The sequence below is a fragment of the Lissotriton helveticus genome, chromosome 7 (assembly GCF_964261635.1).
Source record: "Lissotriton helveticus chromosome 7, aLisHel1.1, whole genome shotgun sequence".
Classification (NCBI taxonomy): Eukaryota; Metazoa; Chordata; class Amphibia; order Caudata; family Salamandridae; genus Lissotriton; species Lissotriton helveticus.
In genome coordinates, this window is record NC_136068.1 from 1293839834 (window position 1) to 1293852989 (window position 13156).

The 13156-nt window shown below is 44.8% G+C and overlaps 1 protein-coding gene across 4 annotated transcripts in view; it reads left to right on the plus strand.

Annotated features, from left to right (window-relative positions):
- The window catches only part of UNK (unk zinc finger), a 938451-nt gene that overhangs the window by 372782 nt on the left and 552513 nt on the right, over nt 1-13156 (plus strand). For all 4 annotated transcript variants that reach the window (XM_078654545.1, XM_078654546.1, XM_078654547.1 and 1 more), the window contains exon 7: nt 452-536. In XM_078654545.1, coding sequence (XP_078510671.1) covers nt 452-536 — 85 coding nt within the window. The remainder of the gene's footprint in view (nt 1-451; nt 537-13156) is intronic.

The window sequence follows — 13156 nt, forward strand, 5'->3', positions numbered from 1 at the left end:
AAAACATTAACTGGTATGTAGTGTGCCTATGTGGTAGAAGAGAGCACGGCCACGTATGCATTTTATTGAAGGAAGAGTACCATCTGAATGAAGTTTTGAATTGAATAGCTAAGAGGGGAACTTTACAGTCCCATAACTAGGTCAAGGGGTACTTGCAGACTGTAAATACGGGAAGATCAATACGCACTAGAAGGAATAGTCAATGTAACTTTAGCCTTCACTCACATCCTTTGATATCTTTCGGTTCTCTAGCTCATGGTTTGTGTTACACAATTGACCACTGAGTTGTCAATGTCCTTGCATGGGATTTACTCTCCAGCCTGTTCTCTCACTTTTCTTCTTTCGAGCCTGAGATTTAATCTGCTCTCTTGTAATATTTTTTCTGTCCTGTTGTTTTTGTGGCCTGGGACTTACACTCCCTGCCGGTGATGTCTCTTTCTTTCTTACACAGATCTACAAATCGACAAAGTGCAATGATATGCAGCAGTCTGGCAGCTGTCCCCGTGGACCCTTCTGTGCATTCGCACATGTAGAACGTATGTTGCTTTTCCCTCCTTTTCAAGTCTCCCAATGCATGCTTTTTTCCTTTTTATTGTTTTACATAGGAACACTGTATTTGATGGCACATGAAGACCTTCAAGTCCAGTTGAGTTTGCAGATTTTCTACCTGTTCTTAGTAAACATACCCTGTGTAAATTCCCTGTCAATAGAATCCTTCATCCACACCCAGTGAATTTATATCCTAAAAATATATTTGAGTTTTCTGCAGTGCTAGACAATTACTGCAAATTATTTTGCAAGAGTGTGAATGTAAGAGCTAAGTTGGTTACAATTTGTCATGTGTAGAAATGTATAACTTGTCTGAGGCTGTTGGACCAGCTATATTGGAAAATGAGCCTGCAAATATTTATTCTTCTAGACTCTTTGGCCCTCATTAAGCAAAGCTCACAATTCCCGGGGGGGCCTTAAGCCCTGTTACCAGCCCCATTGAGAATTCCAAGAAGCACGAACGTACCACAGACCTCTCATGTTTACCCCAGGGATTTCGAGAGCAATTAAAATCTCCAGGGGAACAACTGGGGAGAGTGAGGAACCAGTAGGGGAATCGGACCTGTGATTGAAGATCAGAAGCAAAATTCCTAATTATCCAGGAGGAACCTCAAGGTTTTACCTAAATCACTGTTAATTTAGCACCCCGGAGATAAAGGGACTCGATTATCATTAATGTCTGGGGTGCAGACTTAACACCCTCTAGACCAGGGCACTTGTAAGGAGTCCCTTTGTGAAATCATCAGTTTAGCATTCAATACAGTTTCTTGTGAAATTAGATAATTGACACTGGTATACAAATCCTTTAACTTTAGAACCCAAGAATAGGAATTGTAGAACTGCATTTCTGATGGATACAACTATGGGTTCCTCACCTTTTGAATATCCCATTGTGCCAGCTTTCTACGGAAACTTCTCTTTACAGCTCTCCCACATCGATGATGTCATAATGCCACTCCTCCCCACCCAACTCCGTTTGACGTCATTGGAGCCATAAAAAGCCCTCGTCGGTGAGCTGTCAGTTCCCTGTTTCCCGCGTCTTCAACGCGTAACTTTTTTGTTCTGTTCTCCGATAGTGTAGCAGTTTTGTCTTTTGTTGGTAATAACATTGTTGCAATGGATAATGTCTTTGTCTAGAAAGTCTGGATTCAAGCACTGCAGGGAATGTAAAGGTTAGATGTTAATTACTGACCCGCCAACAACAGGCTTTGTCTTGGTTCAGATCATGATGTTGATGCCTGTTCTTCCTGCCAGAAGATGAATCTAAAGTCTTTGAAGGAGAGGGTGGCTAAGCTTTTTATGGTCAAGGAAAGATTTGAGAAAAGAGGACGTTGGAAGTGTCCTCCCTTTTCAAAGTCGCCGCCTGCCCACTCTTTGAAATTGTCCAGAAGGAAACACAAGAAGAATCTGTGTCATGGTTCTCAATGTCACTCTTCCAAGTATGTTTCCCCGAAGGCGGTGTCCCCAGATCCAAGAGTCCATGAACAAAGAGGTTAGATTTCTCCAACTCCCTCTTCACATGTAACTCCGGCGTCTCCGAGTCAGAGAACGGTGACACCGTGTGGGGGTCCGGAGTGGGAGTCAGTACCGGATCCAGATCTTCCTCCACCTTTGTGGCTCCTAGGCAGGAGCAGGAGCATCCGGCATTCCTGGCTCCAGGGTTCGATCTGTTGAATTTCCTGAATGCTATGTATAGCATTTCTGCAAGGGCTGGGACTCCATCTGATGTGCCAGTGGTCCCCATGGGCATACATGCTTACTCTTTAGGAAGTTTTCCGACACACTACCAGCAGGCACCGTTCCTGCCATTTATGCCAGTGACTCAGTTGAACTGGCCTCTACCGATGCTGAGAAAGGAGACGCTGTCACCAGTAGAAGAGGTGCAGCAGGAATTCCTTACATTGGTTCAGTCCTCTCTGTATTTGGAGGTATCCAGGTCGGCTCCACGTCAACCTACTCCAGTTCCTCATCCATCTGAGCCGACGTGGCTGACGCCACATCCACTTGCGCCAGTGTTGAAATTAAGCTCTCGAACACAGGCCCAGAGTCTTTTGGAGGAGGAACAGTATTTGTTTGAAGGAAATCAGGATTTGGAGGGAGGTGATATGGTGTCCTTCCATCCTGAGTATGAAGGTTTAGAGGTGGCGAGTGGCCTTGATACTTCACCTAAGTGGGAGTTGTTGTCCCCTAAGGGTATTGATCCATCAGAGTTTCCTGCCTTATCATTCTGTGATCAGAAAGGCGGCGGAGATGCTGGAATTGTCATTGCCGTCTACAGAACTGAAATCAAAATTTGTTGGAGGTGCTTCATTCTTCCATATCCTCATCTGAGCCTTGTTACCTTTTATTGAGGCCCTCACTGAGCCTATTCTTGAAATTTGACAGACACCTATGTCGTCAGCAGCAGTGTCTAAATCGAATGCACAACGGTATATGCCTACTCCAAGGAGCCCATTGTTTTTGTCCACTCATTCTACCCCTGCGAGTTTGGTGGTGCTAGCGTACTGCTCTTCAAAGTTGACACCTGTTTTTTCCCCCACGATTCCTGCTGACAGGGAGTCTAAAAGGATGGAGCAGTCTGCAACGAAGATCTTCTCTTCTGATATCATGGCTCTAAAGTCTACCAATGCAACATGTCTGTTAGGACGTTATATCCATGCATTGATGGAGTCAGCCAAGGAAGTGGTTTCGAAATTTGCAGGTGATCTTCAAGGACATTTTTCAGAGTTGCTGAATGAAAGCCAGGCTGCTGCCCGCCAGGTAATTCAGTCTGGCTTGGACACTGCAGAGTCAGTTGCGAGGGCGATGTGGTCTTCTGTTGCTACGAGGAGACATGCTTGGCTTAAGGGGGTCTGGCTTCTTACCAGATGTTCAAGCAAAATAGTTGGATTTGCCATTTGATGGTTCAAAAGCTGATTCTGCCTTTTAAGGTTTAAGAACAGTAAAGCGACAGTGGGGTCGTTGGGCCTTCAAACATATCCTAACGAATATAGGTAGTTTAGCTAGTTCCGAGGGTTTGGCCGGAACTAAACATTTATAGGCATAAGCCAATATCAGCCACAACAGCAAGCATCCATTCCCCTCTACAGAGGTTATAGTAGGCGGGGCAGAAGCAAACAATGTGGAGTTGCCCATCAGCCTTCTTCCACTTCTTCCTCCTACTCTCCTTCCAGTGTCGCAGGAAAACAGCCATAGTTCTTCCATCTTGGGGCGTGCTGGTCCAGTGGGAGGACTGTTGACCTATTTTCCACCTCAATGGAGATCTGTAAATACAGATCTTTGGGTTTTGGACATTGTGGAAAAGGGGTACTCTGTACCCTTCCAAGAGTTTCCTCCACCTTTTCCTCCCCAACAGGGCTTTTGTTAAGAAGAACATCTTCAGCTCCTCTAACAGGAGGTTCAAATTCTACTTCAGAAGGGTGCAGTAGAGTTGGTAACAGAGCAGGTTTGGGATCAGGAATGCTAATCCCGGTATTTTCCGATTCCCAGAAAGGACAGTTGCTTGCTGCAGATCCTGGACCTCATGATTTTGAACATGTTCCTCAAGCAGGAAAAGATGCTGATCCTTGCACAAGTGCTTCTTGTGGTGGAGAAGGAAAACTGGATGGTTTTGATCGAATTGTAAGACGTGCATTTTCACATACCCATTCTGAAATCGCACAGAAATTCTCTGTTTTACGGTGGGGTCTCTGCATTATCAGTTTGTGGTCCTTCCGTTTGGTCTTACTTCCGCACCTTGAGTTTTCACAAAAGTGATGCTGGCACATGAGTGCCCTCTAGTGTTGCCTCTATTGCGGTGGTTTCAACACAGCAGAGATCTCCGAGTCGGTCAGGATTTTCAGAGACACTGCGGTGGATCTACAGTGGTGGGGTGTGTCTGGCAATCTGTCTCTAATGATGCTGTTACACCTGCCTCCTCTGGTGGCCACAGTGATAACGAATGCCTCCACTCTAGGGTGGGTAGCTTATCTGGAGATCAAAGGCCTTTGCTCTCCAGAGGAAAGATTGTTGCATATCAATCTTCAGGAATTGCAGGTGATACGACGGGCTCTCAACGCCTTCCTACCTTCCCTTCGCTGGTAGCCAGTTCAAGTCTTGACAACCAATACTACTGCAATGTGGTACAAAAACAGGGAGGAGTAGGATTGTGTCCTCTCTGCAAGAGGCTCTGCAGCTCTGGTCCTGGGTTCAAGACCATCAGTTTGCCTCTTGGCAAATGTCTTGGCCGGAGTTCTGAACATGTGTTCGGGCAGACTGTCAATACTTTTTTTCCGATCACGAGTGGCTTCTCCATCTGGAATTGGTAGAATACATATTGGGGCTATAGGCAACCGCCTCAGATAGAACTATCTATTTGCCACTTAATCTTAATAGAAGTGGCAAATCTATCTGTTTGCCACTTGCCACTGTGCCTAACAAAAATGAATGTGTCCTCATGTAATGCAACTGGTGCCATGTAAAGCGCTCTGATACCCGGTCAAGTTTGCGCTATATAAAACTCTGTAAAATAAAAAACAAATAAGAGAACACAGACTACCTGTTGTTCTGCATCCTTCAGTATCCGTTGCAGGGAGATCTGGGGACGTTTCAATTGGACTGGGGCGCCCAGCTGTTCTACTCGTTTCCCCCAGACCCTTGATTCCTTGGGTTCTGAGGTAGATTTGCCAAGACCGGGCACAAATCATATTATTAGCCCCAGATTGGCTTTAAAGGGTATGGTATCCAGACCTTCACCTCTCTCTGTGCCCACCGCTCGTCTCCCTCATAGGGCAGACCGTCTTTCACAGTCGCAGGGGCATGTTTTACAATAACCCCTCCAGAGCCAGCACCTACATGTCTGGAGATTTAATGGGGCAACCTGAGTTTGTTTTCCTCTTCCTCTTGATCCTGTGGATGTTATACTATCGGCCAGAAGACACTCCACCAAGTAGGTTTATGCTGGCATATGGGGCAAGTTTGTGAAGTGGTGTGAAGAAAATTCCATTGCCCCTCGAAAGTCAGTTTTCTGACATTTTACGCTTTTAGCTGTCGCTAGTGCTCAATGTTGCGCTGTTGCAACAGTAAAGGAGTATTTGTTGGTCCTTTCATAATTCCTCTGCTTACCAGACCAACATTCCCTTTTTGTTAAGGTTTATTAAGGGACTTAATAACAGGTTCCCTATAACTTCATTTATTATTACTTAGTGGGATCTTAATTAGGTTTTAAACTTTCTTATGGGTTCTCCGTTTCTGCCGTTACATTGTTGTCCTTTGAGGTTGCTTACTTTTAATACAATTTTTCTAGTCGCCGTAAGGTCGGCTATGCGTGTTAGTGAATTGCAGGCTTTAAATGTGAAACCTCCTTTCACAACTTACCATTCAAACAAGTTGGTATTGAGAATTCCAGGCTGCTTTCCTGCCAAAGGTGGTTACTCCCTTCAACTTGGGCCATTCTATTACCCTTCCTTATTTATATCTTTCTCCACATCCTTCTAAAGAGGAAGAAAGGCTTAATCGTTTGGAACCTATAACAGCTGTGAGCTTTTATGTGGACCGACCTCTTGATCTCCTGTTGAATGATCAGCTGTTTGTTGGCTATGTGGGCAAGATGAAAGGAAAAACAGTTCATGAAAGGACATTATTCAGATGGTTTATCCTGTGCAGCAATATCTGCTGCGCAATGGCTAACAAGGATCCACCTGAAGGTAATAGAGCACATTCTACTAGAACTAAGTCGTTTACTTCCGCTTTGGCTAGAGGTGTCCCTGTGGTTGACATTTGCTAAGCGACAACTAGGGCCTCCCTCCATACTTTTGCGAAACACTTTTGTTTAGACTCTGAAGTAAGGATGACGGTCAATGTGCCCGCTCAGTGTTGCAGTATTTTTTTTGGTGCAGGCAGGCACCCACCACCAAGTGCGGGACGGCTTGGGGATTCTATTCAAAAGGTGAGGAATCCACAGGTAGATGTATCCATCAGAAGTTGTTCCTTACCTTCGGTAACGCTTTTTCTAGTGGATACAGTATCTACCTGTGGATTCCTCACTGACCCATCCGCCTCCCTGTTGTCTGCGTATTCCAAAAGCAGAGGTATTGTATGTTATTTATTTTGTTTATACTTCTGAATGTAAATAAGTTTATATGTGCGTGTATATATATACGTTTAATCTTTTATTTGATACCTACCATGTGCTTCCACATGGATACTGTTGGTTTCTCCCACTCGCCTCGAAGGCACAAAAAAATGGGTGGAAACTGACATCAGCACACCGACGAGGGCTTCTTATGGCTGCGATGACGTTAAGCAGAGCTGTGTGCGCAGCCGTAGCATTATTATGTCTTCATCGATGTGGGAGTGCTGTAAAGAAAAGTTTCCATGGAATTCTGGCGCGTTGAGATATTCAAAAGGTGAGGAATCCACAGGTATATACTGTCTCTGCCAGAAAAAGCATTACCGAAGGTAAGTAACTTGTTTATCTATCTTTAATAAGTAAGATCAGCTGGGTTAGGAAATTGACCCACGGTTTCAAATCCTTTCACCTCATCGACCGGTTGAGTGAAGAAAGGCACTAGATTACAACTCACTTCTCACCGATTTGTTGAGCTAGGTAGGAAATAAGCACATCTAAGATTATATGTAGGGCACAAAAGGCCACAGTCAGCATTCCGCCATTAAAACTTTTGGATCTGGTAGGCTATTCCCACATTTCATGTGAAAAGTTGGTAAAGTTTCAATGGAAAATCACACTGGCTGTTTCTTTTGAGTGTATTCTGTACTGCCCCAGCCTACTCTCCTCTGTCCCTACTGGTATGTTTTGAGCCCATTCCTACATTTACAGGAGGCATTTTGAGTACTAAAATAGCCCACTCATCTGAGACCCCCTCCCTAGGTACTTAACCTCCCCTTGACAAGGTGACCAACTTTGCAACATGGTTACTTTTTCATTTTAACACGTTGGCAACCACATGCAATGAGAGGGCTATCTAAATTCCAGTTTCAAAGGCCAGTATAAGCTCCTTATTTTGGTCTTCGAGGCATTTGAGGGCCTTGGCGCCCTTAACTAGAACACCTTGCCTGCTATTCTAGGAGCAAATTGTTCCCTGGTAGCTTTCAAGAATGATTTTACAACCCATCCCATCTTATCAAGGTACCAAACCCATCAGTACTGAAATATACTTCCCTCCTCCTTCCCTTAATAATGCTCCCAAATGCACCACATTGACTATTTGGTCTTTGAAGGTACTATCACCTCGCATATCAACAGATCCAATTGAAATGAGTGAAAATGTGTAAATTAATTGTATTTAGTAATGTTAATGTCTCTTTGCCATCCCTCAGTTCGCAATGTATCTTCCAATTTTTTATATACCTAAATAGTGTACATTTGATCTGTACCATGATTAGTTGCTATCTATAGTTGTTCTGGTATACATGCTCCTTTATTTGCAAGCACGCCTGTTTCTTTACTAAACACAAATCAAGCAGAAGCAAAGACTGACACATAGCCAAGGAGCTTGACCACTTGCGTGGTAGTGAAATTTGTTTTGCAAGACTTTCTGCTCTACTGCTTCATAAAGTTTGTGTGGCAGGTTATAAATCTTCCCATTGAAGATTCCCTTGGACATCCTCTTATGCTACTAAGACATTAGTTTCAAAGAATACAGTTTTTGTAGATCACTTTTTCCTACGCTTGGGCGCAAAGAATGCATGCCTTTATTTGTTGTGTGTGCCTTAAATAAATGCACAAGTCTAGACCCTGTATTTCTGGAACCAGTACCCAGAAGCACAATCCATTTTATGAGGTTTGTCCACCTCAACTCTCCTGAAGGTGCCTGAAGTTCTTTACATTTTGATTGCCTGGAGGTAAGTACATTAAGACTTAAAGCAGAGCTTGCGCTGAGGAATTAGGTCAACTTTCTTATACCATGAATGCAGTATCCAGCTAGGGAATGGTGGCTTGGCCCTTGCATGGGGGCCAATCAAGGGGGTTGTTGGGATTACTCCAATGGCGAAAATCCCTTTGTCCCATGGATCTGATATATGCTCCAGCTTCATTTGATCACATTTTGGATACATTTCAGCTTTCTTCGATGGTATTAGCTTTAGAGGAAAAGCCTGCTGGGCTCCCACAGGCGGAGTGGCAAGATGCATATAAACTGCTGAGATCCACCCCATTACACCTATCAAAGTCACCTTTACTCTGGAGAATGACCTGTGAGCATAGTCTGATAAGAACCTTCTCAGGTGTTACATTCATTGCAGGCCTGTTTTTGACTGCAGGCAATGTGGGGTTCATTGGATACCATTCATGTTAAATACTCACATTCCAAGTCCCTGGGGATGGTTGTTGCTGTAACCAAAACAGCAGGAGGAAACCAAGAGGAATCTGAGAACAAAGATGTGGCTGACACCACAAAAGAAGGCAGCTTAGGTAACAAAACACAAAGGGGAACCCAAGAGCAGTCCATAGAAGCCCAAGGTAGGTTGAAGTAGGTCAGATACAAAAGTGTATTGGCAATCCATAGAGTAATGGTAGGTTATGATTTAAAAAATAAGGGACACGTTGTTCTGGATTTAGCAGCACCAAACAGTAGGATGCTCTGTTGAGCAATATGGGGAGAGGGGTTGGCCTAACGGCTAAGGCGCTCGACCTCGGACCTGGGGATCTGGGTTCGAGTCTCGGTAACGACGCCAAAAAACCCCTGTGATTCTGGGCAAATCACTTAATCTCCCCGTGCCTAAAATGAAAGTGTGTCCTCATGTAACGTAACTGGTGCTATGTAAAGCGCTCTGATAACTGATTCGGTTTGGTTCTAGTTCGCGCTATATAAAACTGCAAAAAAAGAGAGAAAAAATATCGTGAAAGTGAACTGGTAGTTGTTGGAAACCTGGACTTGACGTCCTCTCATGCTCAATGTATCCCTAGGTGCTGGTGGGAAGTGTAGTTCACCAGCCCCAATCTTTGTCAAGAGCAGAGAGATCAAAGAAATACCTGAGCACATGCTTTCAAACCTAATGGCCAAATATAGTATCCACTGGATGCATAACCTGTTCTCGTCGTATAACTGTGCCTAAGAATCCAATTACTAATATATAAGCATTCCTGTTCTTTTGTTTGTTATTGACTGTTTTTCTTTATTTTTTAGAAACATGTAAAAATCAGTGATTAACGGTTTACACTTAAAAATCATGCAATACAGCTTTTCCTGTGCTTATTAACAAATGTGCTTTTATTTATTTCCTTACCATGTTCACTTCTTTTGTAAATAATTCCTCTTTTCCTTCCATAATAATTCCTTGAACCCTTTCCTTGAATTTGCTATTTTAACTAACCTCTCACTAGTTCTCTCACCCACCCCCCTTAACCAGTGCTCAAATTCCTCTTCTAAGCACTCCAGTTCCACCCATGCGAAGGACGTGCATGGATAGAGATATTCTTACACCTTATTACTATTTGATTGTTGCCAATAAAACAACCCTTAGCATATATGAAACAGTGGGGTTTTGTCTCCCTGCAGAAAAGGTGTGACAATTGAACACAGCACTTTTCTTTTGTGTTTGTTCAGTGTGCACTTTTACAGTGCATTTCCATTGAGGTTTGGAGGGGAAAACTATCACAGCTAAGTATGTTCCCATTAAATGCAGGTGTGTTGCCAAGTGCAAAGGCTTGTTTCAGCTTCATAGGTTCCAAGCTTCATTTTCACATTCAGGCATTAGGAATGAAAGTTGAATGAGGTAACTTGGAGCTGTATCATGAAAAACATCCAGCCTCAGTATGCAAGCCCATAGTTGGGTCTAAGCTGCTTTGTTTGACTGAAACTGCACTGTCTGCAGCACATACAAGGAAGCATAGCATTAATTGCCTGGTTAGGTTTTTGAACTGTACTGGGTGAAGCTCATACACTGACACACATATATGATAATCGTAGCACAGTGCAACTAAAACAGTGCATGGACTCCATCTGGGCTTGCACATGGTTGCTGAAGATGTTCAAAAGTTGATGATACATCCCCTAATCTTTTTGTATGTGAGGATGTCCCTCATATAGACATGCTTTTCAAACAGTCATTGTAGGAGGCTAGCTTAGTATATGGTGCTCACTTATCTAATTGATGCACGTTGCACTAATCCAGGCAACACTTATGGTTATTTTAGTGCTGTTTGATAACCATAGAAGACTCTCAAAATGGTAGCTGTTGAGAGCAGCCTTTGGGCTCATTTTGAAGGAGTGTTAAGCAGCTTATTTTACTAGTTTAATCTTAGGGTGTACGTTAGATGAAAAGAACCACACAGTGTATATATAAAAATACTTCTATTTATTACACTACACTCACTAACACATTGGTCTATCTCCTACCCAGAGATATCATCACAATACACAACAATACTTCAATTGCAATAAGGTAAGTAGCACAAAATACAATGGTCGCCAAGGGAAACCAAACCATATACCAAGAAAGTGGAATGCAAACTGAAAGGAGGATGGGACCTGGACCAGAAGACCCATGGGAACCAGGAACTAAAGGAACCACCCAAGGTAAGCACCCAAGAACCCTACAGAGGCTGTGTGCAGAATGGGAACACCGCTATGTGACCAACTAAAGTCAGCAGAGAAGTCGCAGTTGCAGTTTTGAGGAAGGGCCCTTCCCACAGGACCCTGAATAGTTCCCTTGGAGGATGTAAGCTTGGAGAGCCACCCCGCCCGCGAATGCCCCGGGAACCAGGTTACCTACACCACGGAAGTTAGGGGCACAGTGGTGAAGTGATGTCGGAAACCTCGGTAGATGAGAATGAAAGACTAGGCAGAAATTGCCTCTGCAGAAGAAGGTGAATAAGTCTGATGGAATCCAAATGTGGATTATATAAGTGAAAAACATGCAAGCAGAGGGGCAGAGTATATGCCACTCAGGAGTGACCAGGAGGCATGAAAGAACAATGCCTACCGATGTTGGATGGTTCAGTTCAGGAGCTTTGCACGAGCAGTCCCATGTTGCATGTCAGTGACTAGGTGGTCGGTGTCTGGCGGGAGTACCAACAAGCCTTGGTAGGCGCAACTGGCATGGGGAATGAAGGAGCAATGTTGGGACCAGCACGGCCCAAGGGACTCACCAATAGCAGGAGAGTCAGTGCAGGCCCAAGCATGCAGGGGTCCCACTAAAGCAGGAGAATGTCCTCAATAGGACCCACAGGCCAAAGTCTCAGGAGTCGCAAGAGGCCGTAGAGCAGCTCACCAACAAATAAGGCCCACAATGCAATGGATATGGTGAGAACGCTGAGCTTACGGATCAGAGATACTAGAGAAGGGAGCTTCTTGTAGCCCGAAGATCTCTGAAGTGCAGAGTCAACAAGCCATGGCAACAGCAAGTGCACAGAAGTTGGTCCCTGCGGTTCTGACCAGGGATACTGGCCTCAAAATTGCAGAGAGGACAGGTCAGGCCTCAAGGGAGTTGCAGAGCCACCACCTGTCTTGCTGAGTCTCAGTAAGTCCATAGGACGACAGGAGCAGCAGACCAGTCAACTTAGTTGCGGTGCCTGCGGATGCAAAGGAGTGACTCCTTCACTCCAAGGGAGATTACTTCAGGTGTCCTTGATGCTCACAGGTCTGTTGAAGAACCTGGAAGAAGTACTGATACAGATGAAGACTTGCAGAACAGCAAGACCAGGAGCAGCAGGAGTCTCCCTTGGTGCAGTCTTGTTTCCGGACAAAGTCCAAGTGTGCAGACGGACGAATAGTGACGTGGTTTCAGTCTTGAATCTTGTTCTACAACGAATCTGAGGACCTACACACAGGTGAGTCCTTAAGTACCCTAAGGAAAGGGTTCAAACAACTCTAGGGTCCCTCCCAGAGGAGGGGCTGGACAGAGGGGAGGATACTTCCATGTCCTCAGGCGAGTTTTGCGCCAGAGCAGGAGTCCGAGTCTCACGGAACTGGCTCAAACTGGAAAATGCAAGGAGGGCACCAAATGTGCCCTTCAAAAGAGTCTTGCGGCATTGGCAAGCGCCCCCACCCCAGCCCAATACACTACGTCCTGTCTGGGAGATGGTCACACCTCCCTGTGACAGGAAACCTATTGTACTACCTCCCCTCCTCGAGCTCAGCTTAGCAACAGGAGGGAGGATTGTGTCTGTGGTCGGCAGCAGCACTAGCTTTCTGTCAGACCCTGAAAGGCCGTTACTGGGACCGCACAAACAAAGCCTAGAGAATCGACTTTAAGGTTTGGAGGAGGGTCCTGCTCATGCAGGGGAACCCTCACACTTATTACCAAGCACCCTGCCCTCAGTACTGAAGAGTCTGTCATAGGAGTGACTTATAGGTTTTAAGTGTAGTGACCTCAGATTTAAGGAAACGTATTTCTGTCGTGAGAGGTGCAAGCACCAACTCACACAGGCTGCAATGGCAGGCCTCTAGTCACAGTTTAAGCGGACTCCCATGGGTGGCACAATACATGCTGCAGTCCATGGGAGACTCCAGGTGTACCTATGCACTGGGTACCTTAGTACCATACATTAGGGACTTACAAGTGTACACCAGTAGCCAATTGTTGATATACCATGGTTAATTTAGGTCAAAAGCACAGTGACTTGGGTCCTAATTAGCAGGATTCCAGTCAGACTAGGTCAAAAACA